General features: G+C 32.7%; 1 protein-coding gene across 1 annotated transcript; it reads right to left on the reverse strand.

Moving 5' to 3' along the window:
• Nucleotides 2,114-10,554, reverse strand: LOC109352966 (pentatricopeptide repeat-containing protein At1g02060, chloroplastic-like). The gene is made up of 5 exons (XM_019595153.1): nucleotides 10,398-10,554; nucleotides 8,183-10,315; nucleotides 7,534-7,573; nucleotides 3,754-3,955; nucleotides 2,114-3,227 (listed from the first exon to the last, which is right to left on the reverse strand). Exons 1-5 carry the CDS (start codon nucleotides 10,481-10,483, stop codon nucleotides 2,263-2,265), a joined length of 3,426 nt encoding a protein of 1,141 aa, XP_019450698.1. The 5' UTR covers nucleotides 10,484-10,554; the 3' UTR covers nucleotides 2,114-2,262.

The raw sequence follows: 15,619 nt of genomic DNA on the forward strand, positions 1-15,619 counted from the left end.
TTTGAGCAAACTTGTACAGAACACAAAAAATTCATGTGCTTAACCCAAACAAGAGAAAATAATAATAACTAAAATAAAATTCTAATTATCCCAAGAAATCCATGCAAAATAAGTTTGAGAGTTCGTGTAACTATTAGAACTTATTCACCAAATGAAATACTTCGACGTACAAAGTCTAGGGAAGTAGGGCTAATCAACAGATTTTTTATATTACAAAAGAGTGTGTCCCTATTCTAAATCCTAAGACTTCACAACTAATTTGCATATTACACTTCCTATTTTCTTTCTTGATCATGGTTCAAACTCTAAAGGAAGAAATTTTACTATTTACTAGAACATTTCTCTGTAATTATAATCTTTGTTCATTTTTCTAATGTGACATTTTCATCTCTTTTATATTGAGTTTGTTCTTTTGTTAACATTTTACCGTCAAATATTTAGTTTCATTTAACATTGCAAGTCTTATAATTGCGTGGTAAATTTCCCTCATAAACTTTAGTTGCACCTATGTATCACATATGACATCTAGATCACTTTGTCATTTCATTCACTCTGTTTGAATCATGTGGTCTACATCTCTCTCAATTTCCTCATTGTGTTGTATGTTTGATCCAATATAGTTAAAACTAGAAACTTATGATATGACATGATCTCTAATTTTAACCTCTATAATAATATTTGTCTTCTTTTACTAAACTTATACTTCATATATTTTGTCTTACTTATACTTATATGAAAGTCATGTGCTTCTAAAACTTGTTTCTAACTAGGACAATACCATTCCTTAAAAACATGCATTATGGCACCAATTCTTAGGTATGTTTTGTAAAACATCCAAGACCAATAAACAGGTAGGGATTTAATGTTGACATTTAGTGTAGTTTTATAGCAATAATAAAATTTTCCGATGCAACATCTTGTGTTCTCATACTAGTCTTGACCCAATCATAGATATTCTCGATTGTTCTAATGCTAGCAATGTGAATTCTTTTCTATATCTTTCCACGATATCTCTTTAGACAACTTATCATGCGTATTTTTCAAATCAATGAAAGACTCTTTAGTTCTATCAATATATCTTCATTAATTGTCATAACAAGTACATTACATTCATGGTCAACCTCCTTGACCTAAAACTAAATTGGGTTTCAGTATTACACGTCTCTTATCTCAACCTCCACTCAATTATTCTCTCTTAGCTTCATAGTATAGCTCGAGCTTAATCCCCATATTATTTGAACAATTTGTATATCTCCCTTGTTTCTTATGTATAAAGATTAAAATATTTCTCCTTCACTCACATCAATTCTTCTTATACCTCATATATTATCCAGTCTAGCTATGTCAGTGCAACTAATTTGTATTTATACAACTTACAAACTGAATTAAAAATTAAATGATTAAAATGTTCTTACAACTCATTTTCTAACTTAGGCTGTTACATCTATACTATTAATAAATGGAAAACATAAAATAACCACCCACCATGGTGTAATTTGTGTTTTCTTATTTTGCCCTCAATATCTTTTTATTTATACCAAAAAATCATATAATATTATTTTCTTATTTTATCTTTATTATCTTCTTATTTTAAAAGTGTATTTAAAAAATTGAATATTAGACCAATTGAATAAATTCAACCGTAAATTTAGCGCAAAAAATTATATCTGAATTTATAAAATACAAACTATACATTACAAACGATAGGAAAGCAGGTTGACAGGCACGACAGTGCATGTCAACACGCTATTGGGTTATAAACTTCAAACATAAAAATTACTCTCCTAAAATCACTAAAGTGTTTTAAATTGTGGTTACCACGATGGCGGTCATTGCGATTTGGATTACAGTCGTAACAATGTGAATTATATTGTGATTAAAAAATATTTTTAATTCGATGTGGTCTGATGTGGTTGTGTTGCGGCCTGATTCGGTCACATCATTGTGATTTGATATCATACTGCAATTATAGTGTGATGCGGTTGCGGTGGTCATCAATCACAATATTGTGGCTACATCATGTGATGAGGCAATTTGAACCAACTAAGAAACAAAATTTTATTGGGAGGTAGGTTCAGGAAATAGTAAAGCTAAATGCAAGGCAATAACAATCAAGAACTTCAAAGTAGTACCATAATAACTCTTACCCCTCTTGATATTCATAAAGTATTTGTTACACTTTATTGGTCAATAATCCTTCAAACCACTTAAAAACAACAGACAACTTAGTACATATTTCCTAAGACAAATTCATATATAAGATTAGAGGCTACGAAGGAGAATGCCTTCAAATGTAATGCCAGGTCCAAATGCCAATCCTAAACCCCATTCTTCTCCTCCATTTTCTTTCAGATGATCCCTCATATACTCCATCACATAAAATATAGTGTTACTACTAACATTACCATAATCCATTAGTGCTTTTCTACTACACTCTAGCTTATCAGTGCTCAACTTAAGTGTATTCTCTAGCTTATTCAGAATTGCAGGTCCACCAGGATGAACAGCCCAGAAAAAATCATTGAAATCTTTGGTATTGCTTTTTGCAATAAGCTTTTTGCAGAATTCTTCTATGTTGGCTTCAATTTTCTGAGGAAGGTCTCTTCCAAGTTTGAAGTTGATACCTTCTTCAGTGAGTCTTCCATCAATCACATTATGAGTTTCAGGCAAGAATTGTTGCACAGCATAGTTCAGTTCCATGAAGGGTGATTCTTGGTTTAAAGGGTTGGCTCCAATTATTGCAGCAGCAGCTCCATCACCAAAAAGTGCAGCACCAACTAGATCATATGGCCTAGCCTTATTAGGGGGTCTAAAACCAAGTATGGTAGTTTCAGATGTAGTTAGCAAAACTCGGCTACCCGGGTTGTTTTCGGCTATGTCCTTAGCAACCCTTAGGCCAGTGACTCCTCCATAGCAGCCTAGAAAGTAGAGCATTATGCGGCCGATGTCGTTCTTTAGGCCGAGCTCATTTGCTAGGTAGAGGTCACCACCGGGTAAGCGAATTTCGCTTGATGAAACATAGACGATATGAGTGATGTCTTTAACAGGCCTTCCCCATTCCTTGATGCAGGCAAGGCTGGCTTTGGTTGCCATCTCTACTACTGCTGGATTCGCTATTTCGAGCTTTTGCCTTATGGTTGGTGTTCCCTCTGTGGCCAATTCAGGGTATTTGTCAAGAATCTCCTTTGACATTACTGTGTACCTTGTTTTCACAGTAGTGTTTTTACCTAGCAAATGATAATTTGAAGAAATAAAGAATTGAAATTTACATGAAGAATGAATTGAAGTTTATGCATGTTGTGCTATTTATTATGTGCCAAGAGTTGGAAAGGATGCTATTGACTAACATTAACTAATAAGATATCCTTTGGCAAGTTCAAATATTGATAGAAACAATTTTGGAAAAGTTTATGTCAACAACTTTTGTATTAGTACTTTTTGTTTGTCTTGTGATATGATGAGACAAGGAAAAAAATCCATAAGCAAGCATGTTTGTATATAAAAATACGAAAATTTAGACAACCTTTATCGGGATAATGTTTTTCTCTGTAACGTGATGAGGGAGAAAAAATGTAAATAAGTTCGTTGGAAGTATAAAAGTACGATATTGATGTTGATATAAGTTATGCAACTAATAGAAGAACAAATGAGGTTTCATTTTCAGATATTGATAAAACCAATTTCACTAGTTGAGTTAGGAGTAAGGTAGAAAAATGTCAGTATCTCATGTTGAATAAGCTAAATAACACTTACAGAGACGCTCCAATTTCTCCTTAACATAAGCATCTTCGCACTTAGTGTCCCTAATGTAACCCTCCACTAAGCATTCTTGAGGGATGATTTGGCTAGGAAAGGCCTTGCCTATAGCAAGTATTGTTGCCTTTCCCAAAGTTGGAACACGCCTAGCATGGTGCTTGGAACTACCATTAGAGTCACCTTGTGCCATCTTTGTGAGGTTTCAGCAAATACTTTGGATTGAATGGGAGCTACTTGTTCATAGAATTCAGAAGCTATGGGGTTATATATATGGGTTTGGATTGTTGTTGAAGAGAGGTTGGTGTAAAACAAGTGTAGCATGTAGTAAGAAATTATTCCTACATTATCTTTGTTTGGTAACATTTTTTATGTTCATGGGTTGTATGTGTGAAAAGTTTCATAGATCAACAATCTTTTACTTTCTTAGTTGACCACCAAATTCATTTCTAACTTTCAACATATTTCTCAACATGTAATGAGTGTCAAATAGTCAAACAAAAATATCATTTTTGCAGTAAAACAGGTGGAAATGGTGTTTCCACTAACATTAAAACTAACTGCAAGTTCAGAATAAAGAAAAATCTTATGTTATCTGGTTAGACAAATTACTTTTTCCACCAAATCATCCACACAAATTGTTTAATAAAAAAATATCAACAAAATATTAGTTTAGTGGTATAAAGCCCCAGTAGAGGTATAAAGCCCCAATAGATTATCAGATGAAATAAAAGGTCAAATATTTGATTACTGAAGGTGACATTTGTTGGAAGTAATAGTCACATATTCTAAACGGAATTAATTTCTTACCCATAGAATAAAGGATACCTATGGTTATATAAAAAATAATTATAATGGAATTGTTATGACTTGAATTTTACTTGGTGGAGGATGATACCAGCTTTCATGACTCATGATCATGTCTTAAAGTTCATGGTGTTAAAATGTTTCATAAAAAATAAAATAGAGAGAACAATAATAACCAAGCTTTTATCTCATTATTAGGTGAAATTAGTTAAAAGATTGAATAATATCATTATATTCAATAATAAATTATGTTCATTAATAAAGCACTAAACTTTAAGTATTTATTTATTATTTCCTCTACCCTTTTTCTTCTTCATCTCCTTATTTTTCTTTTCAAATACAATGTTCATACGAATGTGTTTTGCATATGATTCTAATTTCCTCACTATTCATAGGCAATATAGCAAACTCTTGATAGTTCCTGTACATACACAAGTTTTGGGCATGCACATTGGAACATGAATGTGCACTTGTAAATTAATTCAACCATCTCTTTTTTATACATCACCCAAATTGTAGATCATATCACATAATGTAAACACACTATTATAATTATGATGACAGTAACCATATCACACAGCAATTACAGTGTAATACCAAACCACAATTATATAGCCACAACACAACCACATCAAACTGCATTTGGATTGCATCAAACCACTTCGGACCACATCTAATTCAAAAAGTATTTTCAACCGCAAAATAATTCACATTACCGCGACTACAACCTGCATCCCAACGGTCACAATAACCACAATCGTGACCATAATTTAAAACATTCCATCACCATAAAAACAAGAACAAGCCTAAGAAAACCTGCCAAGTTCATTTTGCTATTTTGGCAACTTAAGGACTTTTAGCCTTCTCTGTCTCGGACTCTTCTATAATATAAATTGAGAATATGAAAAGGGAAAGAAATTAAACATGGTACATAATAAATGTGATAGTTATGACTCTGTCTGAACAAATCATGATGACTATATGTACAGTTTCTACTCATGAAAAAGGAGTCAACTTAAACATTAGGGAAAGAAATCCCATCAAGTTCTACTCCAATCTAGAGAGTAACATGAGCATTATCAATCAGGGCCTGCTAATAAGCAGAAACATCATCAGCAAACTTTGCTTCTAAAAAACCCAACTTAGGAAGATGCACTTCAGACCTGAAAACATAATATGAGGTTTTAAGTAATTTCAACAATGTAATACATATAAGAGTGAATACCCACTTTAATCCTTACAAATTTTAGCGTCTATCAATTTGATCCTCAAAAAAAATAAAAGTCCAAATTAGTACTTAATGATCGCGAATGGATGTCAAAATAGGCTCTATCAAGTATCATAAAACATGCTATAAAGGACTAATTTGACCCACATTTAATATACTCGAAGACCTTTTCGAGTTTTTCTTTTTGAGGGACCAAACTGATACATATGAAAATATTAAGGGACCAAAATAGGTATTTACTCTACATATAATAAACAATATCTAACTTTTGAAACACATGGAAAATTGATAAGTCCATTACATTTACAAGATTAGAGTGCATAAAAGCACTAGGAAAGTTTTTCAGCTCTGCATAAAAATAAGGTAACTGAGTTCTGAGGTATCTAATTATGTTTCCAGATGTTAAAATTGAACTTAAACTATCTATCTCAAACTTCTGTAAAAGATGACATCCATTACTAGAGGACTAAAAGCATACTCTGACTACTCAAACATCTGAGCTTGAAATAATTTCCATTGACATGTTCAGAACATAATGCATTGACTACAAAGTTAAGTCAGGAAATCTGATTGGAACATAATTTTCATTGACAGATACGATCAACACAAGATGGGTCAAGACCAATGTGAGAATACAACATGGGGCCTGAAAAGATTCCTTATTGGTATAGGTATACACCAAGAGCCAACATTGAGCCTCTACCTATTTACATTGATTTTAGATGTGCTTATTGAGCATATTCATAAACCGGTGCCACAATACATATTTGTTTGCAAATGATATTTTCCTAGTTGTAGGCTCGAGAGAGAGGAATCAGATGAGAAGCTAGAAACGTGGAAATAAGCTTTAGAAGCGCATGACTTTCGTATAATTCGAAGTAAGACGAATTACCTCACTGTAGAGAAAAAAATTGAAGATCATCATACCACAAGTCACTAGATTTAAGTATCTTGAGTCAATCATACAACACAATGGAAAAATTGAGGGAGATGTAAACCATATAATTCAACAGTGTGAATGAAAAGACACAGTGCTTCAAGTGTTATATGTGATAGAAAAGTGTCACTCAAACTCAAGGGAAGATTTTACTGTACAACTATAAGACCCACAATGTTATATGGAACTGAATGTTGGTGGTAAAATGTCAACAAAAGAGTAAACTCGATGTAGTAGATATGAGAATGTTGTGTCATATGAGTGAACACAGTAGATAAGATAGAACTGGGAATTAATGCATCAAGGAGAAAGTTGGGGTAACTCCTTTTGTAAAAAAAATGGTATAATATTGCCTTAGCTGGTTTGGACGTGTGTGGAAGAGACCATTAGAAGCACCAATAAGAAAAGTAGATGAAATGGAGGTTAGTCCAATTTTTAGAGGTAGAAGGAGGCAAAGAAAAACAAAGGCAAAACGATTAGGAAAGATTTAGAAATCAATGCTCAGTCAATGCATATGATGCATCGTTTGATCCATGTAATGAGTTTCACTTAGTGGGACTAAGGTTTCCTTATTGTTGTAGATAAGATCAACACAACAATTACTAGAATAACAATACAATCCACCTTTCAATTTTCCTTCCTCCGCAGTATAAAAATCGTTAATAACAATAAAATGATAAAATAAATATTCCAATCCATTATCTTTAATTTTATTTTAAATTATCTTTCAGCCTATCAACAATTTGGTCCTAATTAATAACTTCATTATAAACCCAAATGTAAGTGATCATGTGCCACTACCATCTACCAGTGATGAAGTGGCATCAGTGGGTAATGGAATATCATCACTGTAGTGAAACCGATGAAAGTATGACAAAGGATCACATTGGTTGACTGTTAGAAATATATGAGACCAAATTGACAAAAATAAAATAAGGGACCAATTGAATTCATGCATTATTATTTCTTGCAACATGCAAGAATATAAAAAACTTGAAGTTGTGCAAAAAATATACAAGTTTTAGGACATCATGCCAAAACTCATTACCAGTATTTTGATAAGCCTTTCGCGATGATCTCTGGAAGCAATGGATTTAGGCAAGAGCTTCTCCAATCTAACTTTAACTCAGATTCCTTTCATTTTCCGGTTCCGCCTTCTGTTCGCATGCCATTCTAGCTTCCGAATCTGTTAAATGTGTCAAATCTCTTCAATTAACACATCAAACTAAAATATTTTACTAGAGGATACAAAGATTCTAATGGAAAATATGAAAGTAGAAACACATAGGAGACTTGAAAATGGAAGGCAAAAGTAAAAGATGAAAATAGAACCACATGTAGAAAAGATTGGAAAAGATGATAATAGAACTACATTTATAAGCTTATACTTTTAACTTTAGATAATCAAAATGGAAAATATGAAAATAAAAGACTACAAATCAGTGAACAAGACTCACACTTCAGTATGCCCGGATTTCATTGAGCAATTATTTGGCAAAGATCTGCTCAAATTCTCAAGTCCTGGCATTCTCTTTGATATAAATGCAGCTTCTTCTAATTTTCCCACTGATTCTAGTGCAGCTTTCAGTTCATTTAAGCAGATTAATTCCTGATGTAAACCTTTCTCCACTAACTCATAGCATAACTTAAATGCTTCTGTAACTTTGTTGATTTTACAAAGGTCGAGGATAACTGTATTACACAAATCAATATCCGCGTTTTGATGGTTTTCCAAACTGAAGAGCAACATATTGCATGCTTCTGATAGCTTCCCTCTCGTGAAAAGAAATTGAATCACTTGTTCTATTTCAACACGGTATCCATTCTTATAAAGCAACTCGATAATCTCAAATGCTCGACTTTGCAGTCCACGATCAAAGAGTAGCAATAAACTCTTAGTTGACAGGTTTATATTCTGCCTGATATCTTTCTCTAACATCGTGACAATAAACCAGGCAGACTCATGAGGACAACCCTTTTCCAAAAGTTTTGCTAGTATTGAGTGCCAGGTATCGGTTTTCGGGAGATAGGAGCTCTTTAGCATTTTCTCTAGAGTTTCCTTTGCAAGAAGAGGCTTATCCTCCTGAAGAAAACCATCAATCAGAGAATCATATATCCCAATATCAGGAAGAAAGTCTCTTCTTATCATCCACACCAAAAGCTCATATCCATTTTCATACGCGCCTTCTTTACAGTGCCCCATAATCACTGTCTTGTATGATAAAGCATCTTGCGTACCTCTTCTCATTAACTGTCTTAACACCCTCTCGGCCTTATTAGTTTTCCCGTGTTCACACAAATACTGGAAAATAGGACTATAAGCTGCAGCAAGTGGCTTAGAGCCAAAATTGTTTATCAGAATTTCTTTCTCAAATAACTCATCAAACAGCTTCTCTGCTGTATCATACTTCCCTTTCTGACATAAACACCGTATCAGAACACTGTATGAGGCTGAATCTGCAGGAACCTGCAATTTTTTCATGTTTTCAAACACTTTTAATGCTTCGTCAAGGGTCCCTGCACAGGAATGTGCATGAATTAATGTGTTGAAGGTACATGTATCTGGACTAAATTCGCTATCCCCTATCATTTGTTCCCAAATATCTTTCATCTTGTCTAACTTCTGTGCCTCACATAGCCCTTTTATGAGAGTATTGAAGGTAATAATATTCCGCTTGAGCCCCTTACCAGTCATCTCTTCAAGAATAACCAAGGCCTCATCAACTTCATTTTTCATACAATAACCTCTAATTAAAGTTGTATAAGTCACAACATTAGGATTCAAATCCTCGCATTTCTTGCTCATGCCCTTAACTAAATTATGCGCAATTGTCACCCTCCCTGCCCTACACAAACCATCAACAAGTGTATTATACGTAACAACATCCGGATTACAATCTAAACTCGTCATTTCCTTAAAGAACCGAAAACCTTCATCAACCATGGAATTCCTACAAAACCCTCTGATCAAAATATTATATGTAAACACATCAGGAGTAACTCCATATGTGCCTAGCATTTCATCATACACCTCTTTCGCCATAGTGGTCCGACCCCGTCTAAGCAATATCAACAAAATACTATTAAACGTAATCACAGATGGCGAAACGCTGACCGATTTCATAATCTGAAAAAGCTTCATAGACTCTTTGAACAGCCCAGCTTCACCATAACTCCTAATCAAACTATTAAAAAACTTATCTTCAACTTTCACAACCCCATTGGACCCCTTTTCGATCGAAAACAGAAAATTCCTAGCCACATTGAGATTCCTACCTTTACCCAGAATTTCTAACATCAAGAAGTATGATTGGTCATTGTGAGGGAAACCCATTTCCTGGGCCCACTTGAAGAACAAAAGGGCCTTAGAAGGGTCCTTAATAAGGCGCAGGGTTTGAAGCACAGTCGTTTTGGACAGTACAGTTGTGAATGAAGATAACAACCCATTTGACCAAGGTTTGAAATTTATGATCTTTGCTATGGTTTTGGCTCTTTTAGTTTTACATCTGATTTTGGGTTTGGGTTTTTCATTTTGCTCTTGTTCTTCAACAACCACGTCATTGTTTTGTGTCTGATTAGAACAAAAGTACCTGAATTTATTCAAAAAAGCAGCAATGTTATGAAATACATGTGGGAAGAGGAAAAAGAGAAAAGGGTTAAGAGAAAGTGAACCTAAGAAGAAGAAAAGGAGGAAGGTTGGAGTTGAAGTTGAAGAAGAGAGATGAAGAGAGAATCCTAGGTTGAATGTTGAAGGCCATTGAAGTTGTTTTGTATAGTGTGAAAATGATGATGCTCTTTTGTATTCGGGTTTTATAAGGTGAAACAAAATGGGTCATAATAATGGATGGATGGGGATGAACTGTCCCAAGCATGCCCTTAGAGTTTGTCTCAAACTAATAATAGTGAACTAAAAATAGACAAAATTATAAAGATTTAAAATTTTTATTGATATGTCATATTGTAATTGGTTTGAGACATCATATCATTGTCCATAATAATATGGGAAAGTTTTACAATTTTGACCATAATGATGGAGATAGGTTATATGGGGATTTTAAACCCTAGTTTTAAACAAATCACGCCTCTTTTTATTTTTATTTTTAAGAGCATGTATATTCAATAATTCAATATAAAAATTTACTTATATCATTCATCATTCATCATTCATTTGTATTACTTATAATTAGAAGTGGAAAAAAGATAATCAAATATAAATGAAAGATAATGCACTAACATTGCAAAAAACTCTTATATGTGTTATGGATGGGAGGGGAGGGGGAGAATTTTAATGTAGGTTTGAGAGAGATTGGAAGGTTTCAATACAGGGATGACCAAAAAACCTCACCCGTGGCTACCCATAGAAATACTCGTAACGGGTACCCGAAAAAATAGTTTATGGGTGAGAACGAGTTTTATGACACCCGTCCCGTGGGTACCCACGAATTTATATATTTAATTTTAATTAAATTTTTATATATATATTTATTATTATTTTAAAATTATATATCATATATTTTACTATTATTTCATAACAAATTACACATATTTGATTACAATCACAAATTTATGAAATATATATCATATTACCTATATAATAATTATTTTTACATATTAATTATTACAAATTATATAAATATATAATTAAAATAAAAAACTTGATGGGTATCCGCAAATACTCGCTACCCGTAAAATTGTGGGTTTAAGAATAGGAAAGTACTACCTGCGTCCGTCCGCGCCTGTTGTCATCCCTAGGTTTCATAAACTAAGGACGAACTCCACTTATTTGGGGTGGATGAGGATCGATTAAAAATAAAAATAAAAAAATAAAAATAATATTTTAATATTATTTTATGAATTTGATTGATTAAGAAAATAATGATAAGAAAATTATGAAATAAATGATTCTTCTCCATTTAATATATGAGAGTGAGGTGGTACGGATGAATTTATTATCAAAACATGTTAACCTCCACTGTTGGAGTGGAGGTTAAAACTAGCCCTCCAAGATAGTGAATCAAACAAGAGATTTTTATAAAAAAAAAACATCACTTTACTTCCATCAATTATCTTAAACTAAACATCAACAAGATATTGGTTTAGTAATGCACGATTATGTTAGATTTAGAAATACTAAAAAGTTAAATATTTAATTTTTAAGAACAATATTTATTGTGAGGGGCAAAAACATACCAAAAAATGGATTAATTCCTTATACATAAGATGAAGAAATATTTTTTATAGTAAAAAAAAAAAAAGCAAACATATCATTATTCTCCCTCAAAACTCTCACTCATTCCGTTCACTCTCAATTCACTTATAGCAAACACATGGTTATCATCTTTGAGGAGAATATAAGTTGGTTATTTTAAGTTTTCTAATTGAAGAATTATAATTTTTTACATGTTCTTCACCTGAGTTAAGAGTTTGAATTTTTTTAAAGTTTTACAATTGGGTCTAGTGCAGAATTTCAATTTCTACCATCATAAAATAAGAATTTAGAAAATGTATTTTGAGAAAATGAAAAATAAGTAATGCATACGAGTAGTATTGGCAATTAGAGCTGTTCTATATGTGCTCATGCAATGTCTGCCTAAATTAGGGTGAACATGCCTGTTTTTAGATAGGGCATGAAATATCATATCATGTCCGCCCTAAACATGGGCAGTGCGGACTTGTAGGGCACCCTAAATAAAATTACAAAATATATAAATGTATATACACTGGTCATACAAAATAAAAATACATACTTACTAACAAGGTGTTGGTCAAGTGGTGAAGCCTTGTTAGATCCCAAGATGACCAAAATGTTAAGTGCTCGATTCATGAGAGCGACACTTACTGGGAGGGACAACCACGCACCCCGAAAGAGATTAGTTCTTTTTGGAAGAGGGGATATCCTTGGTAGTACCAAAAAATATACATACTTTGCATACAAATATACAAATATATTTAGCATATTAAATAATCATACAAATGAAACAATATATACAAAATACAAATGCATATATATAATACAAAATATACAGAGTACATAATTTGCATACAACATACAAAATGAACAACACATATGAATATATATAATATACAAAATATTAATGTATATATAATAAGAAAATGATAGTACTTTCTCATATTTGATATACAAATTCATATAACAAATTGAATACACTTCTTCACATTTGACAAAAATATATGTATTTGCATATATGATGTTTAACATTTTCTTCAATAATGTCTACAGACCACCCATTTTGTCCGTTTGAAATATCCGTGAGCAAATAGGACATGCTGGAGGAATATTCTAAGGCATGTGGACTCATTTTTCATTCTCTGTCCACAAATAAATGGAAGCTGGGGGACAAACCACATAAACTTTGCCCAAATTACCAATAATATATATGAGGTTAAATCTGAGCTGTAACTTATTTCTCTTGATTATAACTATTTGGGCACTTAGAGCATCATGACCCATATACTTGTAGGCAAAAAATAGTTTATTACATTTAGATACTTTTGAAGTTTTCAATTAATCAGTAAAATTTTGTGAAGCCGTTTATTAAACCAAATTGAACAACTACCTCAACTTAAAGCTGTCAAAATGGGCGGGCCTGGTCGGGCCGGCCCGCCAAAGCCTAAAAATTTATAGGGCTTGGATATCATTTTAAGTACATTTTATTAAATCCGTGCTTTTTGGACGGGCCCAGTCGGGTTATTATAAATATGGGCTTGGGTCGGGCTTACCCCAGACAGGTCTGAACTACCCGTTTTACTTATATGTTTTAATCTTTTTTGAGACTTTTGGCTTAGTAATAAGCACTAAATGAAAATTTACATAACAACTTATAATAAAAAATAGATAATAAGTATTATGTTATTATGTATTTAATTAGATTTAACTTTACCACAAAAATATAATAAAGAAAATAATGTTTACAACAAAACTAAAATCAACATGAATTGTTTATCATAGAGAACTCTACACCACCAAATTTAATATAATAGTTCACAATGAAAGTGTTGATAAATAACATACAAAAAATAATATTTTTATTGGTATCAAATGTTTATATATTAAAGTGAAGTTACAAATTATATTGGGTTAGAGAGTGAGAGTCCAATATAAATGAAAGATTTAATAAAAGAGTTATGTTAAAAATCATACACGTGGACTTAACATCACGTCTTAACTCAAACACAATGCATTAGATCTATAAGTTTGGTTGCATTTGACATAAAAAATATGTTAATAAAACTTATATGTTAATATCAAATGATACATATTTTTTGAATAGATTAAATATGTTAAAAAAATTTAAATTTTTTTTTTGTTTATGCGGGTCGGGCCGCCATAACCCGCAACCCACTTAGGGCGGGTTTGGGCTACCATTTGATATGCATAAATTGAATCCAGGCTTTTTAGCCCAGCCCAGCTTAGCCCAAACCCGATGTGGGCTAGCCCGACCCGTTCGGGTAGCCCGTTTTGACACCTCTACCTCAACTATAACAATAGTAGTATTTATCCCACTAGTTAAGGTTAACTACATGAATTGAACAATGCCATAATGCTCTATTGTAAATCATGTTCATTGATAAAGTATTGATCTCTAAATCCTTTATAATTTCTTCTATGGTTTTATTGGTCTCCCTCAATGTTGATTGTCGTGCCCCAATTTTTGGATACGCGACCTCGTAGATTCACAACTACATTTTATGCTTAAAAATATAGAAAAAATATTTTAAATGTAAGACTGAGATGACAACTAAGAGGGGGAGGGGTGAATTAGTTGTTTAAAACTATGACTGATTTTTTGCACAATTCAAGAGTTAATAACGACAGAAAATGATATACAGAAATAGTCAAGTAAATGTAAAGAGATAAATGAGAAGAGAGTACACATATGTTTTTATATTAGTTCACTTTCTTGTCTACCGAAGGCTACATCTAGTACTCTTGCAGCAAAAGAGATTTCTTCACTAGATATTAAGAGTAGTAATTACAATTTCTCACCCTGAGATTCCCTTGTACCTTACTCACTCTCTAACACCTATATCACTCTTTAGAAAACACCATTTTCAAGTGACTATATCCCCTTTCATATCACACCATAGTAAAAGAAAGTAATTCAATACTTTGAATGAAGAAAATGTTTAACAATGGCAATGGATTGCCTTTAAAAGATTTTGAAGTTATAAACTCTTCAAATCCAATAACTTAATGTATACTTTAGTAGTTAATGCTCATAAGGTTTGAATAACTTGCAATAACACTTAAGGCAACTTTGCAAATCAAGTTCTGAAAGTTATGAACAAGTTGCACCAAGTGTAGAACAAGTATTTCAGAAAATTGTAGTTTTAGTAAGTAATTTCAATCTGAGTTATGTATGTATATGTGTGTGTAAGAAATGAGTTTCAAAGCCTTTATATAGACTTTCCAATCAACCAAAATCCCTCTATGAAAAGGTGGGATTCGTTTGGAATGAAATCATTTCGTTTGGGTTGAAAGCTGTGTGATTTCAATATGAAAACTGATGTAACAACTCTCAGTAATCGATTACTTAATCGATGTAATCGAGACCCAACAAGTCTGTCCAACTGAGAAATTAATTTTCACAGGCAGTAATCGATTCCTCAAAAGGTGTAATTGATTACCCAACTGTTCTGTCCAACTGGGTAATTATTTATCGTATTGTGTAATATGTTACCCACATGGTGTAATCGATTACCCAGATCAATTTTTGTTGGATAACTTGTTTCTCACTCATGTAACATGTTACGTAGTTCTGGTAACCTGTTACTTAGTTCTGGTAACCTGTTACTTAGTCACAATAACCTGTTACTTAGATCTAGTAACCTGTTACATAGTATTTTGAAAATTGTTTTCATTTATATTTGTG

The sequence above is a fragment of the Lupinus angustifolius genome, chromosome LG07 (assembly GCF_001865875.1).
Source record: "Lupinus angustifolius cultivar Tanjil chromosome LG07, LupAngTanjil_v1.0, whole genome shotgun sequence".
Lineage (NCBI taxonomy): Eukaryota > Viridiplantae > Streptophyta > Magnoliopsida > Fabales > Fabaceae > Lupinus > Lupinus angustifolius.

Excerpts from the sequence above, each read along its gene's own strand:
- LOC109352966 (XM_019595153.1), bottom strand. The coding sequence starts at position 10,483 with ATGGCCTTCAACATTCAACCTAGGATTCTCTCTTCATCTCTCTTCTTC. Across the intron at positions 7,574-8,182 it reads AAATCCGGGCATACTGAAGT|TGATGATATTCCATTACCCA; the intron begins GTGAGTCTTGTT and ends GTTTCACTACAG. Across the intron at positions 3,228-3,753 it reads GGAGAAATTGGAGCGTCTCT|GTAAAAACACTACTGTGAAA; the intron begins GTAAGTGTTATT and ends ATCATTTGCTAG.